At 53.2% G+C, this 17,335-nt stretch overlaps 1 protein-coding gene across 1 annotated transcript in view; it reads left to right on the top strand.

Annotated features, from left to right (window-relative positions):
* Nucleotides 1-8,929, top strand: part of LOC123371090 (C-type lectin domain family 4 member F-like) — a 212,492-nt gene extending 203,563 nt beyond the window's left edge. Inside the window, exons 3-8 of the mRNA XM_045018284.1 lie at nucleotides 3,717-3,836; nucleotides 4,672-4,779; nucleotides 5,918-6,058; nucleotides 6,400-6,551; nucleotides 7,458-7,576; nucleotides 8,475-8,929. Coding sequence (XP_044874219.1) covers nucleotides 3,717-3,836; nucleotides 4,672-4,779; nucleotides 5,918-6,058; nucleotides 6,400-6,551; nucleotides 7,458-7,576; nucleotides 8,475-8,637 — 803 coding nt within the window. The 3' untranslated portion in view covers nucleotides 8,638-8,929. The remainder of the gene's footprint in view (nucleotides 1-3,716; nucleotides 3,837-4,671; nucleotides 4,780-5,917; nucleotides 6,059-6,399; nucleotides 6,552-7,457; nucleotides 7,577-8,474) is intronic.
* Nucleotides 8,930-17,335: the final 8,406 nt, after the last annotated feature.

The following is a 17,335-nucleotide window of genomic DNA, read 5'->3' as shown; positions in this document are numbered from 1 at the left end:
AGGAGTCAGGCTGCGTCGATCCCAGGATTTCCCCTCCCCACAAAGGGGTGCAGGGCTCAAGGTGCAGGTTACACAACTACACTAACATCCAAACTGTCGTCTCCTAGCCCAGCGCCCAGACACACCCCCAGCAGGCAGCAGCCCTGGACTCGCAGCCAGAGCAGAGCTGAGCATGTGGGGACTGGTCTCACCTAGGGAGCTGGAGACTGAACTCAGCCTGGCTGGGGAAGTTTCCCAGCAAAACTCAACAAACTGGGAGTGATCAGTGGAGAGGAAAAATCCAGCAAGGCTGCTTGTCCTTCCTGGAAACCTCCTGTACAGCCCCAGAGCTGGCGACCGAGGCCGTGTCTACGCTACAAAGTCATGTCGGCGTTCAGCCACCAACGTTTGTGTATCGCTGGGCATGTGCTCACTTGGCTGCTTGTACCAGTGCTGCTCGTAATCACCAGGATGCTTGTGTAACACACTAACCTTTGATTCCACACGTGCCCCCTCTCATCCCATGTTACCGCCGGAGCAGTGAGCAGGGTCTGTCTCTTTGGACAGCAGGACTCCCACCCGTGGATTGTCACACACAGGAAAAAGATGCAGATTTGGACAGTCATGGATGCCCCAGGATAGGGCCGGCCTTCGGGGCAGGTGATGTCGGTAACTGACCAGGGCGCCACAGTGTGGGGAAGGGGTGTGGTCCGGAGGCAAGGAGCAGGATGCAGGCCTGGCCCCACACTGCCCCCAGCCTGCCCCTCACCGTGCTTCAGTGGGATGACACTGGAGTTCCCACAACACAAGTGGGCCCAGGACACAGAGCAGGATGCCATGGCTGGGGTGGAGCTGGGGGTATCCCAGGAGGGGAGAGGGCCCAGGCTGCCCCAGGCCCAGCCCCTCCGCTGCATGACCTCCGACAGCCAATCGCACGCGCGGCGCACGGGGATGATGCCTTTACGCTCTGGCCAGAGCCCCACCCGCAAGAGGGGGCCATGAAAGGCTGGGCCCAGGGGGCTGGAACAATGTGAATAGTGGGGTGCTGAGAGCCACTGAACCGAACTGTAACCCTGCATGTGATGGAAACTGCCTCCAACCAGGGGGTGCGGCAGCCCCCCTAGATCCAGCACCTATGGTCAGGCGCTGCCGACAGAGCGCTGTCATCCGCTTCCCTCATGCCTCCTTCCCCTATCCACCCGTCTCTCCCCTCCATGCCCTCCCCATCCACCTCCCTCCCCCGTGCAACCATCTCTCATCTCCACACCTCCCACTACCCCGCCTTCCCTCATCCAACCACCAGGCATCACTTCCCATTTCTATTTCTGGGCCAGGGCTGCTGTCAGAGGGAGGCTCTAACCCAGCAGGCTGCAGAAAGGACCCACAGGCCAGTGATCAGGGGCTCGGGTCAGCGCGAAGGCAGGAAAATGTCGAGGGAGAATATCTATGAGAACATGCTGATGACGGAAGCTGCTCCCCAGCCCAAAGGTAAGCACAAGAGGCTGCACCGGACCCTGGACTCCCGCTGGCCTCTCCTTGGCTTTGTGGTCTCTGCAGAGCATCCTGGGTAGCGATCGCTTGCTCCACTGACCACGAACCCAGAGCTCAGCCTTGTGCTGGCCAGACAGCACCACGGGCAGCGGGCGAGGGTGCTCGGTCAGTGCTTCCCAGTGCATTCTCTCCCCTGCCAGTCCCCAACGGGAGAAGGGCACAGGGGGAGAGATGGGAGTCCCTGCCCAGCATCCCAGCCTCCTGCCGGGCAGCGCAGTGCCATGGGCTGGCCATAAAAGCCAGCCAGGCTCCCCCTCCCCAGCTCACTGCCACCATCAGCCTCTCCCAGGAGGAGATCACCAGGGTCGAATCCTCACAGCCCCCATCTCTGGGGACCAGCTCCCTCTCATCCCCCCATTTCACAGTGACACCTCCTTTCCTTACCCTCTGCCCCTTCCCTGCCCGAGCACACGCGTCTAACCGTGAGCAGGGGCAGGGAGATGTAGCTGTGTTAGCAGAGAAGGGTTTTCCCCAGGGCTCGGGGATGGGGGGAGGGAACCTGTTCCTCCAAGGACAAGGAGCAAATGGAGCTGGAAGTGCTGAGAGAAGGACCAGGCTGTTTTCCTAAAGCTCCCAGCACAAGGGGCCCCTCTCAGGGCTTTGGCTGGGTGACTGGGCAACAAAATGGCAAATGAAATTCAATGTTGATTAATGCAAAGTAACGCACATTGGAAAACATAATCCCAACTGTACTTATAACACGATGGGGTCTGAATTAGCTGTTTCCACTCAAGAGAGGGATCTTGGAGTCACTATGGACAGTTCTCTGAAAACATCCACTCAATGTGCAGCGGCTTCAAAAAAGCGAACAGAATGTTTGGGATCATTAAGAAAGGGACAGAAAATATCATATTGCCTCTATATAAATCCATGGTACACCCATGTCTTGAATACTGCGTGCAGATGTGGTTGCCCTATCTCAAAAAAGATATATTGGAATTGGAAAAGGTTCAGAAAAGGGATTAGGTGTATGGAACGGCTGCCATATGAGGTGAGATTAATAAAACTGGGACTTTTCAGCTTGGAAAAGAGACGACTAAGGGGGAATATGACTGAGATCTATAAAGTCATGACTGGTGTGGAGAAAGTAGATAAGGGAGTGTTATTTACTCCTTCTCATAACACAAGAACTAGGGGTCACCAAGTGAAGGTTTAAAACAAACAAACAAAACAAACAAAAGGAAGTATTTCTTCACAAAATGCAACCTGTGGAACTCCTTGTCAGATGATATTGTGAAGGCCAGGACCACAACAGAGTTCCTAGATAAGTTCATGGAGGACAGGTCCATCATTGGCTGTTAGCCAGGATGGACAGGGATGGTGTCCCTAACCTCTTTGCCAGAAGCTGGGAATGGGCGACTGGGGATGGATCATTTGATGATTCCCTGTTCTGTTCATTCCCTCTGGGGCACCTGGCACTGGCCACTGTCCGCAGACAGGACACTGGGGTAGATGGACCTTTGGTCTGACCCAGTCTGGCCATTTTCACATTCTTATGTTTGGTTGTACAGGTGTCAGCTGAACAAGGGCCTGCTCCGGGGGTTGTTTATCCCCTTTGGTTTCAGTGCAATCCAGATGCCGTGTGGCAGCTGTTCTGGATTTGAACACATAAGAGATGCAGTGGAAGGGTCAGGAGACAGGCAGGGAGATGGGGCTGATGGAAGTGGAGGGTGCAGCTGCAGACAGCGGCAGCTACGCACTGAGCTCAGCTAGGCTCTATGCAACGACAAAGGAGAAGCTGGATATGAGTCAACAGTGTGCCTTTGTTGCCAAGAAGGCTAATGGCATTTTGGGTTGTATAAGTAGGGGCATTGCCAGCAGACCGAGGGACGTGATCATTCCCCTCTATTCGGCATTGGTGAGGCCTCATCTGGAGCACTGTGTCCAGTTTTGGACCCCACACTACAAAAAGGTTGTGGAAAAATTGGAAAGAGTCCAGTGGGCAACAAAAATGATGAGGGGGCTGGAGCACATGACTTATGAGGAGAGGCTGAGGGAACTGGGATTGTTTAGTTTGCAGAAGAGAAGAGTGAGGGGGGATTTGATAGCTGCTTTCAACTACCTGAAAGGGGGTTCCAAAGAGGATGGTGTTACGGAACAGTTATTGGATTTGGGGGTGGAGTTTCCTCGGTCAATGGCATCTGAGCTGTAACTTTCCATGGATACGTTTCTTCTTCTCCTTCAAGGAAACCCTCCTGAGACATCGGTCCTTTGGCGGCACAGGGCACGGGGCATCATCGTCACTGCTGTCCTTCTCCTCCTGGGTCTGGCCCTGGCCACGTCCCTCCTTGCTGTGATACTTCTAGGTAAGTTCAACTGCAGCTCCATTCCCAACGTTTGCCAACTTCCATACAGGCCAGTTGGCTCGACTGGAGGGGAGGGGGACACCTCCACATTTCAGCAGAATACCAACTGCATTTCCAGTCTGTCCCTCCAAATAAATCTCCTGCTCCAGGGAGTTTGAATGGAGCTGTAAGATCTTGCCCTGCTGGTCTGATACTAGCACAAACTTTCTAAGCTCAGACTGCTGGGTTTAATTCCCTGCTCTGTCCCTGCCCTGTCCCTGCCCCGGAGCCAGCAAACAGAGCTGAAAGCAGGGAGCTGGAGTGGAGAGCTCTTGGAGGAGAGGGGAGACAAGCCCCTGTTCCTTAGGGGCAGTGAGTGGCAAAGACGACTGGTGCCTCCCCGTGCTGGGGGGCCACAATCTAAAGGGGAGGACACGTGACCGCCCCACGTGTCTCCTCTGCCCAGCGACCCCCGCGCCCAGCCCAGGGCCACCATGCACTCCCCGCCCCGCCAGAGTTACCTGCGGGGGGCTTTGTCCTTCTCCCGCCCTGCCTCCCCCCAGCACATTCGGCCGCTCTCTCTGGCAGCCGGGCTCGGGCGAGGAGCAGGAGGGAGCCGCGTCTCATGAGGCTGAAGCCGGCGCTCCAGGTCCCTGCTCTGTGACATACACCAGGAGAGAGCCCCGAACGGGGCCTTGGCTGTGCCGGTGTCCCTCCTCGGGAGGGAAGCTGTCCAAGATTAAAATAAAAGACGTCATAGAGAACAGCCTCGCACTCTGAGCATGTTCCTCTGCGCGTGGCTGGTCTCCAGCCGCAGTTCGGTTCAGTCACTGACCTGCAGACGTGTGATTTCTAGATCTCCGGGCACAGAGCAAGCTGCAAGCGGTTGAAGAAGCGGTGCACAAGCTCCAAGTCTCTCTGCAGCCTGACAACACCTCTGACGCGTCAGCGAAGGGATCGGACAGTAAGTCGCAGGAGGAGGGTCTTAGGCATCAGGGTCAGTTCCCCTCCCTTGGCCTGGACGCTGAGCACTCTCCTGCCTACAGGGATGGTGGGTGCCTGGCATCCTCCTGCTCCCCTCCATAGACTTCCCTGCCGGGTGGTCCCGTCCCCCGTCTAACGAGCTGCTGCTCTGCACCTTCCTCTGCCAGCGGAGGCTCTGTTCCCAGGGACGGGTGGCTGCTCCAGGCTCCCTCCTAGCTCCCTTCCTGGCAGTGGCAGGCTGGCTGCATCCGCCCCATGCTCCTGCGCAGGATGCCTAGTGGTCACCATCTTCTGTCCTTTCACTGTTGCTCCCTTCGCTCCATAGTTTTCACCTTGGCCCCTGTATTGTCAGGGTTGCATTGGCGGGAAAGACGGATGCAGCTCAGGAGACACACAGGGCAGAATTCAGACCCTGGTGTAAGCAGGACGTCAGTGGAGCTGCACTCGTGGGTCTCCATTTGCCCCCCAGTCCCGGAGCCCTCCCTGTGCAGCTCCAATAATTTGGGTACCTGCCACAGTCCCATTGCTGGAGGCAGAGCGCCCCCTTGTGGCCACGTCTCACAACTGTCTGTCTGTCTGGCACAGGGCTGCACATACAAACCCGTCCATGGATCAGGTTATTCAGCGTCCAGTCAGAAAATGGGCCTGAACTAAACCCCGGCACAGAACTCGCCTGAACGCTGGGCTGTTCAAAATCTCGGCCTGGAGCCCGGGGCCAGGGCTCGGGGCCATGGATGTTCTTGCAGCCCCAGCTCTGCCCCATGCTGCAGGGGACCCACTCACAGCTCACAAGGGGGGAGTGATTGGGAAGAGGTGGCTGGGGAGATTGGGGGGACAGGGCTAGAATTCAGGAGAGCTGGGGTCAATTCCCAGCTCTGCTGCAAACTTCCTGTGTGATCTTGGGCACCTCTCCCGGCACCTCAGTTCCCCAGCAGGAAAATCATCCTTTATTTCTCCCACCTTGTGTCTATTTTGACTGTGAGCTGTTGAGAGCAGGGACTGTCCCCTCCTGTCCCTACAGCACCTGGCACACAGGGCCCTGCAGGTGCTGCTCTACTGCACGTGCTGATAATCAAGTGTTCTGCATCTCCACTGACGTCGCTGTGACTTTCTTCTAGGTCTGCAGCTATTGGATGAAGCGCAGGCAGGAGTCCGGAAGCTGAAAGCCCAGCTGGGTAAAGTCAGTGCAGCGTATAGAGAAATCCAGATCCGGCTGGACAATGTCAGTGCAGCGCGAGCAGCAGTGCAAGGTCGCTGCAGTAAGTACTAGCTGCAGTGCTGGCTGGTGCCATTTCTGCAGGTGCTGAGGATGAACGGAGCATTTCAGGCTCCCAGACTGACAACGCAGCAACTTTCTCCAGCACCGAGTTCTCTTCCATTGAAAATCACCGGTGGCTGCACCTGGGCCCACACCGTGGTGATCGGTGTGGAGTTAAATTACACCCTAGGCCTCGTTAGCCTAATGGGAGCACCCACTCAGAAGTTCCCTGGCCTTGGGGCAGCTGAAGGGGAAGGGAAATGCAGCACTAGAAACCCTGAGCTCCCTGCGTGTGTCCCTGTGACGTTAGCCTGGGCTTCTCACCTCAGTCTCTGCTCCTAGGTGACGTGCTGACAAAGGTCTCCAGGGGCTGGAGGTTTTCCAATGGGAACTTCTATTACTTTTCACACGAAATGAAGTCGTGGGACGAGGCCGAGCAGTTCTGTGTGTCTCAGGACTCGCACCTGACCTCTGTCTCCTCCCAGGCGGAACAGGTGAGTGCAGAAAGCTCCTAAGAGCTTTTACAATGGGTCAGTGCCTTGTTTCACACCAGAAGGAGGTGGAAGGTGGCAGCTGAGGTTGCAAATCTCTGATGTGTCCTGTGGCAAATTATCCCACAAGGGATGCAAAGCCTTGGTACCTGACTCAGGGGATTCACTCATCAGTTTAAAAGCAGAAATGGGGCAGAGGAACAGAGCCAGGATCTGGACTTCCCAGAGTCTAGGGTGCTGGGGGAGGGAGATTTGGGGTCCGGCTCATTTCTGATTTTCCCTACTTCCAATGTAGCATTTCCTGCAAACCCAATGGCCTTTCCTAGTGAGGACCCCTTTGATCCCTCTCCCCAGGCCTGAGCTCCTGCTGGACAATCTAGAAGCCTGTATCTGAAAGGCTTGTGTGCAAGGGGCCATGCACCTCTCAGAGAATCCTCTCTCCCCACGTGCCCACTGCAGCCCTCACCCCAGGCCTCTGCGGCACTTTCGGAGGAGGAAAATCCCACCCTCCGGCAGGGCCAGACTTTGCACCCAGTTCTCTGCTCCGAGCTTTGCTTCCTGTAAGGGCAGGGGGCTGGTGTGAACTCTGAGGTGCCCGTCAGTACCTGCCGCAGCCCAGCTCTGAGGGGGCCGTGGGGGGAGTGTTCTGAGACAGGTCCCTGTTGCTAGCCCCAGGCAGATACAGATGCAGACACAGACACAGAGCTGCTCCAGGGCTCCCTCAGGGTCTCCCAGCTAGTCACTGTCAGCGTTGGTTGCAGGACACCGCGTCTCCCGCTGCCGAGTGCCCTGCTCACACCACCAGACGCCCTTTCCTCTCCCCCAAAATCTGTTCAGCCCAGGCAGCTGCGGCTGCATCCTGCAGCCTCTCTTGGGTGACCTGCACATGCTGCAAACTGTGTTGTGCAGGAGTTTCTCTCCAGCGAGAACCAGGGAGAAGCTCACTGGATTGGACTCACCGACCGGGAGACAGAAGGCAGCTGGCGCTGGGCGGATGGCACAGAATACAGAGCAGACGCAAGCAGGCGGTGAGTAAAGCTTGAGAGAAGTGATTATTTATTACACGTTTGGTCACAAGCTCTTCGGGCAGCGTCTGTACGGCCCCTGGTGTCTATGCAGCACCCGGCACAGTGGGCCCGATTCTGAGGGAGGCCCCCGGGTGCTGCCATGACAGCAGTGAATCCTCTCAGGAATTTCTGCTAATGCCCCTTTGCTTAGAGCAGGAGCCTCAACATAGAGTGTGTGTTCAGTGCCCACTGAGACCCAGGGCCAGAGCCTCCCCTGGGTAACTCGGCATTGACTTGAATGAACCACAGGGATTTACACCAGCTGAGGATCTGACCCCAAGTCGACTCAGTGCAGCCAGGGGAGTCTGGAGTGAGCGGCAGGTTCCCGCTCTCCTTGGGATTGCGCTGCGCTCTCCCCTCGGTCAGGCTGGGCACGGGGAGGCTGTGGGGCTGGGGGCATGGCCGGAGCCAGCTGCAGTCGGTGCAGTGACCTCAGGCGGCTGTGGGCGAGGCCCATAAGCAGGGCCAGGGAGAAGTTAATGACTGACCCCCGCTGCCCTCTCTTCCCGTTCCTGCGTTCCCATCTCGGGGGTGCCTGGGACGTGCTGTGCCTCCTGCTCTGGTTCTGGGCACTGAGATCCGAGTTGCTGCTGCTCAGCGTTTGGAGCCACACACTGACTTTGGCTCTTTGCTGGCCTGTCAGGCGCAGGGCAGGTGCTACCCCCGGCCGTCAGAAGCCCTTCGTTACCATGGCCACAAGAGCTGTGGAGAACTCTGAGGGGTGGCCGGGGGGTGCATCGCTTCACCGCGTCACTGCTGGGTGTCTTGGTCCCCTGCCAATAACAGAGTCCACAGAGCAGAACTGAGCTCAGGAATTGGCTGTGGTTCTCCAGTGAGACATTAATACTCTGATCCGCAGATTCTGGGCGGAGAATGAGCCAAATAATCACGATCCGGAGAAGGATGGTGGAGAAGACTGTGTTCACACCGAGCCAAGAAAGCAGAATTTGTGGAATGATTACAAGTGCACTGAGCCTTTCAGGTGGATTTGTAAGCAGGCCCATGGACAGGCTGGGCTGTGACATTCAGGTCCCAGCACCTGAGAAAGCGCCTTAATTTCCAAGCTATGGAGCATGTTTTCCAGCCACCTGCCGATGAGGAGCCCTGCACACTGGAGGGGGCCGCATGGGATGTGCATCGCAGGGACGCTTTGTCTTGCTGTGATATTTCTGGCTGTAGCAGCGACAGCTGCCCTTATGCCGCTCAGTGTGGCTGGCTCTGTAATTTGTATGTTTCCAGGTCTGTCACTGAATAAAATCCTTGGATCGTGGAGTTATTGTTTCACAATCACCCAATAAATAATGATTTTCTTGACTTCTGGTAGTCAGACCTGTTCATGATGACAACAGCACCTCCATTATCAGCCTCTTTGATTATAATGTCAGGATTATTTCTGAGGCTGTCGATGGCATTGCATTCTGCACGACTTAGGTTATGAGGCAAGCGATGTTGTTTTTCCACAATTTCTGCTTGTGCATGTCGGCAGAAGCATTCTATGTATAGGTCCAGACTGTCATTGTGACCCTCAGGAGTCTACCAGAAGGAGGCTGCCAGACAACTCTCCAATACCAAATTCTACAGGCCACTTTCCTCAGATCCCACTGAGGAATATACTAAGAAATTGCATCATCTACTCAGGACACTCCTTACACTAACACCGGAACAAATCAACACACCCTTAGAGCCCTGACCAGGGTTATTCTATCTGCTACCCAGGATCCACAAACCTGGAAATCCTGGACACTCCATCATCTCTGGCACTGGCACTCTTTATATACAGTCTCCCACAGTATTCTTTCCAGCAAGTTAAAGAAGTATGGGCTGGATGAATGGACTATAAGGTGGATAGAAAGCTGGCTAGATGGTCGGGCTTAACGAGTAGTGATCAATGGCTCCATGTGTAGCTGGCAGCCGGTTTCAAGTGGAGTGCCCCAGCGGTCGGTCCCAGGGCCGGTTTTGTTCAATATCTTCATTAATGAGCTGGAGGATGGCATGGACTGCACTCTCAGCAAGTTTGCAGATGACACTAAACTTGGAGGAGTGGTAAACGCTGGAGGGTAGGGATAGGATACAGAGGGACCTAGACAAATTAGAGGACTGGGCCAAAAGGAACCTGATGAGGTTCAACAAGGACAAGTGCAGAGTCCTGCACTTAGGAAGGAAGAATCCCAGGCACTGCTACAGACTAGGGACCGAATGGCTAGGAAGCAGTTCTGCAGAAAAGGACCTAGGGGTTACAGTGGACGAGAAGCTGAATATGAGTCAACAGTGTGCCCTTGTTGCCAAGAAGGCTAACGGCATTTTGGGCTGTAAAAGTAGGAGCATTGCCAGCAGATCGAGGGATGTGATCATTCCCCTCTATTCGACCTTGGTGAGGCCTCATCTGGAGTACTGTGTCCAGTTTTGGGCCCCACACTACAAGGAGGATGTGAAAAAAATGGAAAGAGTCCCGCGAAGGGCAACAAAAATGATTAGGGGGCTGGAGCACATGACTTATGAGAGGCTGAGGGAACTGGGATTGTTTAGTCTGCAGAAGAGAAGGATGAGGGGGGATTTGATAGCTGCTTTCAACTACCTGAAAGGGGGTTCCAAAGGGGATGGCTCTAGACTATCCTCAGTGGTACCCGATAACAGAACAAGGAGTAATGGTCTCAAGTTTCAGTGAGGGAGGTTTAGGTTGGATATTAAGAAAAACATTTTCACTCAGAGAGTGGTGAAGCACTGGAATGGGTTCCCTAGGGAGGTGGTGGAATCTCCTTCCTTAGAGGTTTTTAAGGACAGGCTTGACAAAGCCCTGGGTGCGATGATTTAGTTGGGAATTGGTCCTGCTTTGAGCAGGGGGGTTGGACTAGATACCTCCTGAGGTCCCTTCCAACCCTGATATTCTATGATTCTAAGTACTGTCCGGATATGTGGACTCTCTACTCAGACCCTATGCCACTAGCACTCCCAGCTATCTCCATGACACCACTGATTTCCTGAGAAAACTACAATGCATCGGTGATCTCCCAGAAAACACCATCCTAGCCACCATGGATGTGGAGGCTCTCTACACAAACATCCCACACATAGATGGAATACAAGCTGTCAGGAACAGTATCCCTGATGATGACACAGCACAACTGGTTGCTGAGCTCTGTGACTTTATCCTCACACACAACTATTTCAAATTTGGTGACAATATATACCTCCAGACCAGTGGCACCACTATGGGCACCCGCATGGCCCCACAATATGGCAACATTTTTATGGCTGACCTGGAACAACACTTCCTCAGCTCCCATCCACTCACGTCCCTTCTCTGCCTATGCTACATTGACGACATCTTCATTATCTGGACCCATGGGAAGGAGACTCTGGAAAAATTCCACCAAGATTTCAACAGCTTCCACCCCACCATCAACCTCAGCCTGGACCAATCTACATGGGAGGTCCACTTTCTAGACACCACAGTACAAATAAGTGATGGTCACATTAACACCACCCTATACCGAAAACCTACCGACCGCTATGCCTACCTTCATGCCTCCAGCTTCCACCCCGGGCACACCACACGATCCATTGTAAAATAAACAAGGTTTTCAAAATGTTTAAGAAGCGTCATTTAAAATTAAATTAAAATGCTGATCTTATGCCGCCGGCCTGCTCAGCTCGCTGCCAGCTTGGGGTTCTGTTCATCTAGGCCGGCAGCGGGCTGAGCAGGGCCTGCGTCTGGGACCCCAGACCTTGGGGGGTTCAGGGAAGAAGGCTGGGGTAGGGGTGGGGGTTCAGGGATCAAGGCAGAGGGCTGGAGTGTGCGGGGGTGCAGGGCAGAAAGCTGGGTGAGGGGGTCAGGGCAGAGGGCTGGGTCATGTGAGGGGTGCAGGGCAGAGGGCTGGGTGTGGGGGGGGGTCAGGGCAGAGGGATGGGGCTGTGGGGGTGCAGGGCAGAGGGCTGGGTGTGGGGGGGTCAGGGCAGAGGGCTGGGGTGCTCGGCTCATGGGGGTGCTCCCAGCCCCCTGTCCTGAGCGGCTCACTGCAGGGGGCTGGAAGGGATGTGCCCTGTTCCACCCCCTTCCCCCAGGCTGCGTCCCTACGGAGCTGTGTACACGCTGCCGCTCTTCCCCCTCCCCCTGGCAAGGGCCATCAGCTGATCGGTGCAGGGACTGGGGGGGGGGCAGGAAAGCACCGCGCTGGGGGAAGAAGCGGGGGAGGGGGAAGCTTGGCTGCCGCAGAACCAATCTTCTGCCTCCTGCCCCCGCAGGGGAGAGCAGTGGGCGGGGGGGCTGAGTGGGGCGGGGGGCCGGGATAGCGGCAGGCAGCTGGGTGCCCCTCAAAATCTGCTTGTGTGCCGTGTTCGGCACGTGTGCCGTGGGTTGCCGACCCCTGGTCTACAGCCAAGCACTGAGGTACAACCGTATCTGCTCCAATCCCGCAGACAGAGACCAGCACCTACAAGATCTTCACCAAACGTTCTCAAAACTACGATACCCACACGAGGAAATAAGGAAACAAATCAACAGAGCCAGACGTGTACCCAGAAGCCTCCTACTGCAAGACAAGCCCAAGAAAGAAACCAACAGAACTCCACTGGCCATCACATACAGTCCCCAGCTCAAACCCCTCCAATGCATCATCAGGGATCTACAACCCATCCTGGACAATGATCCCTCACTTTCTCAGGCCTTGGGAGGCAGGCCAGTCCTCGCCCACAGACAACCTCCAACCTGAAGCATATTCTCACCAGCAACCACACACTGCACCATAACAACTCTAACTCAGGAACCAATCCATGCAACAAACCTCAATGCCAACTCTGCCCACATATCTACACCAGCGACACCATCACAGGACCTAACCAGATCAGCCACACCATCACCAGTTCATTCACCTGCACGTCCACCAATGTAATATATGCCATCATATGCCAGCAATGCCCCTCTGCTATGTACATCAGCCAAGCTGGACAATCCCTACATAAAAGGATAAATGGACACAAGTCAGATATTAGGAATGGCAATATACAAAAACCTGTAGGAGACACTTCAACCTCCCTGGACACACACTAGCAGATTTAAAGGTAGCCATCCTCCAGCAAAAAAACTTCAGGACCAGACTTCAAAGAGAAACTGCTGAGCTTCAGTTCATCTGCAAATTTGACACCATCAGCTCAGGATTAAACAAAGACTGTGAATGGCCAGCCAACTACAAAAGCAGTTTCTGCTCCCTTGGTGTTCTCACCCTCCCTGATTGAACTAACAACTTCGTTATCTCCAGACTGATTCTTGCCTCCATATTTATACCTGCCTCTGGAAATTTCCATTACATGTGTCTGACAAAGTGAGTATTCACCCACAAAAGCTCATGCTCCAATACATCTGTTAGTCTATAAGGTGCCACAGAACTCTTTATTGCTTTTTACAGATCCAGACTAACATGGCTACACCCCTGATACTATATAATTGAAGTTTTTCCAGAGGTCTCTATCCATATCCAGATAGGATCCTGGGGGTCTGTAGCAGACACCAAGCACTATGTCAGGGGAGCCTCTGGTAGCTTTCTTCCCCAAAGTGATTTTGACCCAAACAGTCTCTCATTTATCCATTGCAGCACTTCTAATTTCTTTACAGTCAGTCTATCTCCTCATCAATATACAACACTACTGCACCACCTTCACCTTCATTTCTGTCTGTCCTGAGCAGCACATACTCTCCATTGTCTGTACTCCAGTCCTGGCTACTATTCCACCATGTTTCTGTTATTCCTGTAACATCTGGTTTCACTTCCCGCACCAGTAGATCTAGTGTTATACCCTTGGGGCAGCCGGTGTAGGAAGCAATCACTTGAGGCCAGAGAGCAGGCAGCTAACCAAAACCTCCATTTTATTTACAGATATACAGAGAGCTCACTCAGCCGGTTGAAACCGGCTGAGCTATCCCTTAATAGTCTAACTCAGTTGCCATAGTAACAAAACCCATGACAACCAAATACACAACATATTCCTCCCCCCCCTAATAAGAACATCCCCTAAATAAAACACACACTAAACTAGAGAAGGAGGGTAGACTGCCTCCATTCCCGGCTAAACCCTGGGGATTATTTTGCCCCATAACCGTGGGTTCGCCCTAACTAAAGATCCAGCCGATGAGGAGGCCTTCTGTCTCTAGGTGGATTACGGCGAACTTCTGGTGTTGTTGCACCCGAAAGTACTAGGGGCTCAGGGTCCGCAGCACGAATAGGTGAGGAGGTGGTATCAGCTCGTGCTGGGCAAAGGGGTATCTCAGCTGCCGGCAGTAACGGAGGAGAACAGTCAGGAACAGGTGACTCATGATTCGGTGTCTCACCAGGAGGGGTGAAGTCAGACCCCTCAACTGCAGATGGGTCCTGAAGACTGGCATGACCTGGCAACAGCTGATCTACATGTCGCCGCCAGGTAAGATTCTCTGCAGTCCGGACTGTATAGGAAACAGGTCCTGTTTGAGTGATGACTGTGGCCAGGACCCATTTAGCTCTGGAAGTATAATTCCGAGCCAAAACTGGCTGCCCTGGGCTAAAGGTTCGGTCTTTTGCTTTGGGTGCCCGTCTGATGACTTGATATTGCTGCTGATGTTGCACAGTTTGTCTGGGTTCAGAAGGTTTCAGCAGATCAAAGCAAGTGCGCAGCTGTCATCCCATCATTAGAAAGGCTGGGGAAGCCTGGGTCGTAGCATGAGGTGTGTTTCTATAGGAAAGTAAGAAGGTATCCAGACGCTTTTGAATGGAGTGTTGTCCCTTTGCTGATTTCAAAGCATTTTTCATTGTCTGCACAAATCTTTCAGCTAATCCGTTGGTGGACGGATGATATGGTGCTGACGTGATGTGGTGTATCCCATTTGCCTTCATAAAATTTTGAAACTCCTGAGAGACGAACTGCGGTCCGTTGTCGCTCACAAGTTGTTCTGGCAGACCAAAACGACTAAAGAGTCCTCGTAGTTTTTGGATAGTACTCTCTGCAGTAGTGGACTGCATTATAGAGACTTCTGGCCATTTAGAATGGGCATCTACTGCCACCAAGAACATGCTTCCTTCAAGGGGGCCAGCAAAGTCAACGTGAATACGTTGCCACGGGTTTTCAGGCCAGTCCCATGGGTGTAGGGGTGCCCACTGGGGTGCATTTCTTACACCCTGACATGACATACAAGCTTTTGCCTTCCCTTCAATAGCACTGTCCAATCTAGGCCACCAAAAATAGCTTCGTGCAATTTCCTCCATGCGCACTATTCCACAGTGACCGGAATGTAGCTGTTCTAACATCTGTGATCTCAGGGGTGGTGGAATAATGACACGCCTCCCCCACAACAAACAACCAGATTGGACCGATAACTGCGTCCGCCTGGACATGTAGGGAACAAGGTCGGGTGAGACCGGAGAGGTTTGTCGAGATTTTCCATGCATCACCAGGTCCATAACTTGGGATAATACTGGGTCAACGCGGGTTGCCTTCTTTATCTGAGTAGCAGTGATGGGTGTATTCTCTACCTGTTCAAAGTAGAAGATTTCCTTTTGGGCACTATCTCGATGTTTGACCGGTAAAGGCAACCTTAAGAGGCCATCTGCATTGCCGTGCAGAGTGGATTTCCGATATTTGATTTCATATGTGTGTGCAGAAAGTATCAATGCCCAACGTTGCATACGACTAGCAGCTAATGGGGAAATGCCTGTGTAGGGTCCAAATATTGATGTCAGAGGTCGATGGTCTGTAAGAAGAGTAAACTTTCGCCCAAACAGGTACTGATGAAACTTCCTAATTCCAAAAACAATTCCTAATGCCTCACGTTCGATTTGGGCGTAGTTAGTTTCTGCTTTGCTTAGAGTGCGTGAAGCAAAAGCAATAGGTCTTTCTTCTCCCGAAGGCATAATGTGTGACACGACCGCTCCCACTCCATAAGGGGAAGCATCGCAGGCCAATTGCAGGGGTAAGGATGGATCAAAGTGCGTTAGAACTTCAGAATTTAACAATGCATCCTTAGCTTTGTTAAATGCAACATCACAGGCTTCAGTCCACTTCTAGGCCTTGTTCTGCCCAAGGAGCTCATGAAGTGGTTTTAGCAGTGTGGCTAACTGTGAGATGAACTTTCCATAATAGTTCAGGAGTCCTAGAAATGAGCGCAGCTGGCTTACGTTTCGAGGTGGGGGAGCCTCCGCAATAGCTTTAACTTTTGCAGGGGCCTTATGAAGACCTGCAGAATCGATGATGTGTCCCAAATATTCAACAGAGGGCTTGAAGAATTCACACTTGTCTTTGCGAACTCGTAGGCCATACTCTTCCAGTCTTTGTAGGGTAGCCTCTAAATTCTTTAAGTGATCCTCTTCATTTCTTCCAGTGACCAGGATATCATCCAGATAGCACTGAACTCCTGACAAGCCACACAAGATCTGGTCCATAGCCCTCTGGAACAGGGCGGGAGCCGATGTGATTCCGAAGGGTAGGCGACAGTATCGATAAAGCCCCTTATGAGTCACAATAGTCAACAGCTCTTGGGACTTTTCATCGACGTGCATCTGTAAATATGCTTGACTCAGATCAATCTTACTGAACTTTTGTCCCCCAGCCAGGCCTGCGAAGAGGTCATCGATGCGGGGAAGCGGGTATTGCTCTGCACACAACACTGTGTTGACAGTGACTTTAAAATCACCGCAAATCCGGAGAGAGCCATCTTTCTTCACTATTGGAACGATAGGAGTGGCCCATGAGCTATGGGTAACTGGTATTAGGACTCCATTGGTGACCAGGCGCTCCAGGTTTGCTTCAACTTTTGGCCTGATGGCATATGGCACAGTTCGGGCTTTCAGATATTTTGGTGGACTGCCAGGTTTAATGTTCAATGTCACAGTGATTCCCTTCATACTTCCCAAATCATCTCCAAAAACAGCAGCATGTTTCCTTAGTATAGGGGTTAGACTGGTTTCTTCTTTAGTCATCCGGTGCACTTCTGCCCAGTTCAGCTGAATCTTCCCAAGCCAAGACCTACCCATTAAGGCTGGGTAGTCACCTCTCACCACAAACAGTGGCAATTTAGCCGCCTGTCCATTGAGCTCCACCTTAACATCAATAGTGCCCAACATGGGCACAGCTTCACCTGTTTATGTCTTCAAAACAGTTTTTGTTGCCTTAAGCGGAAGATGCTGTAGCTTTTCCTTATACACAGTCTCAGGAACCAGCGAGACAGCTGCACCGGTGTCTAGTTCCATGCGTATAGGTTTGCCCTCCAATAAGGGGGTTACCCAGTATTCATGTGAGCCCGCTGCCAAAGACAAAACATGCAGTGGCACTTCCTCTTGTGAGGAGGTGTCACCTTGATCATCCTGGGTCTGCTCTAGGGTATGCAAGGTTCCTCTTTTTGTCGGCCAGACCACAGGCCTCTTTTTCTTTTGTTTACAGGCATACTCAATGTGTCCCTTTTTGCCACAGTGTCGACACATCAGGTCCTTACACCAGCATTCTGATGCCTGGTGACCCAGCTTACCACAGCGGTAACATTCTTGACTCTGCACCGTTTTGTGGGTCAGTTCTTGTGACACTTTTTGCACCCTAGGTGGTGCACCGATGTATTGTGCCTCCCTTGTAGCCAGTTCCATGGAGACAGCAATATCAACAGCCTTCTGTAATGTAAGCTGAGCCTCTGTCAGTAGGCGCTTCCGTATAGCTTCACTGCAGAGGCCACACACTAACCTGTCACGCAGGGCATCATGTAACATCTCT

This window comes from Mauremys mutica, chromosome 5 (assembly GCF_020497125.1).
Source record: "Mauremys mutica isolate MM-2020 ecotype Southern chromosome 5, ASM2049712v1, whole genome shotgun sequence".
In the NCBI taxonomy this organism is placed as follows: Eukaryota; Metazoa; Chordata; order Testudines; family Geoemydidae; genus Mauremys; species Mauremys mutica.
The sequence above is the reverse complement of the archived record's forward strand: the minus strand, read 5'-3'. Positions and strand labels throughout refer to the sequence as shown.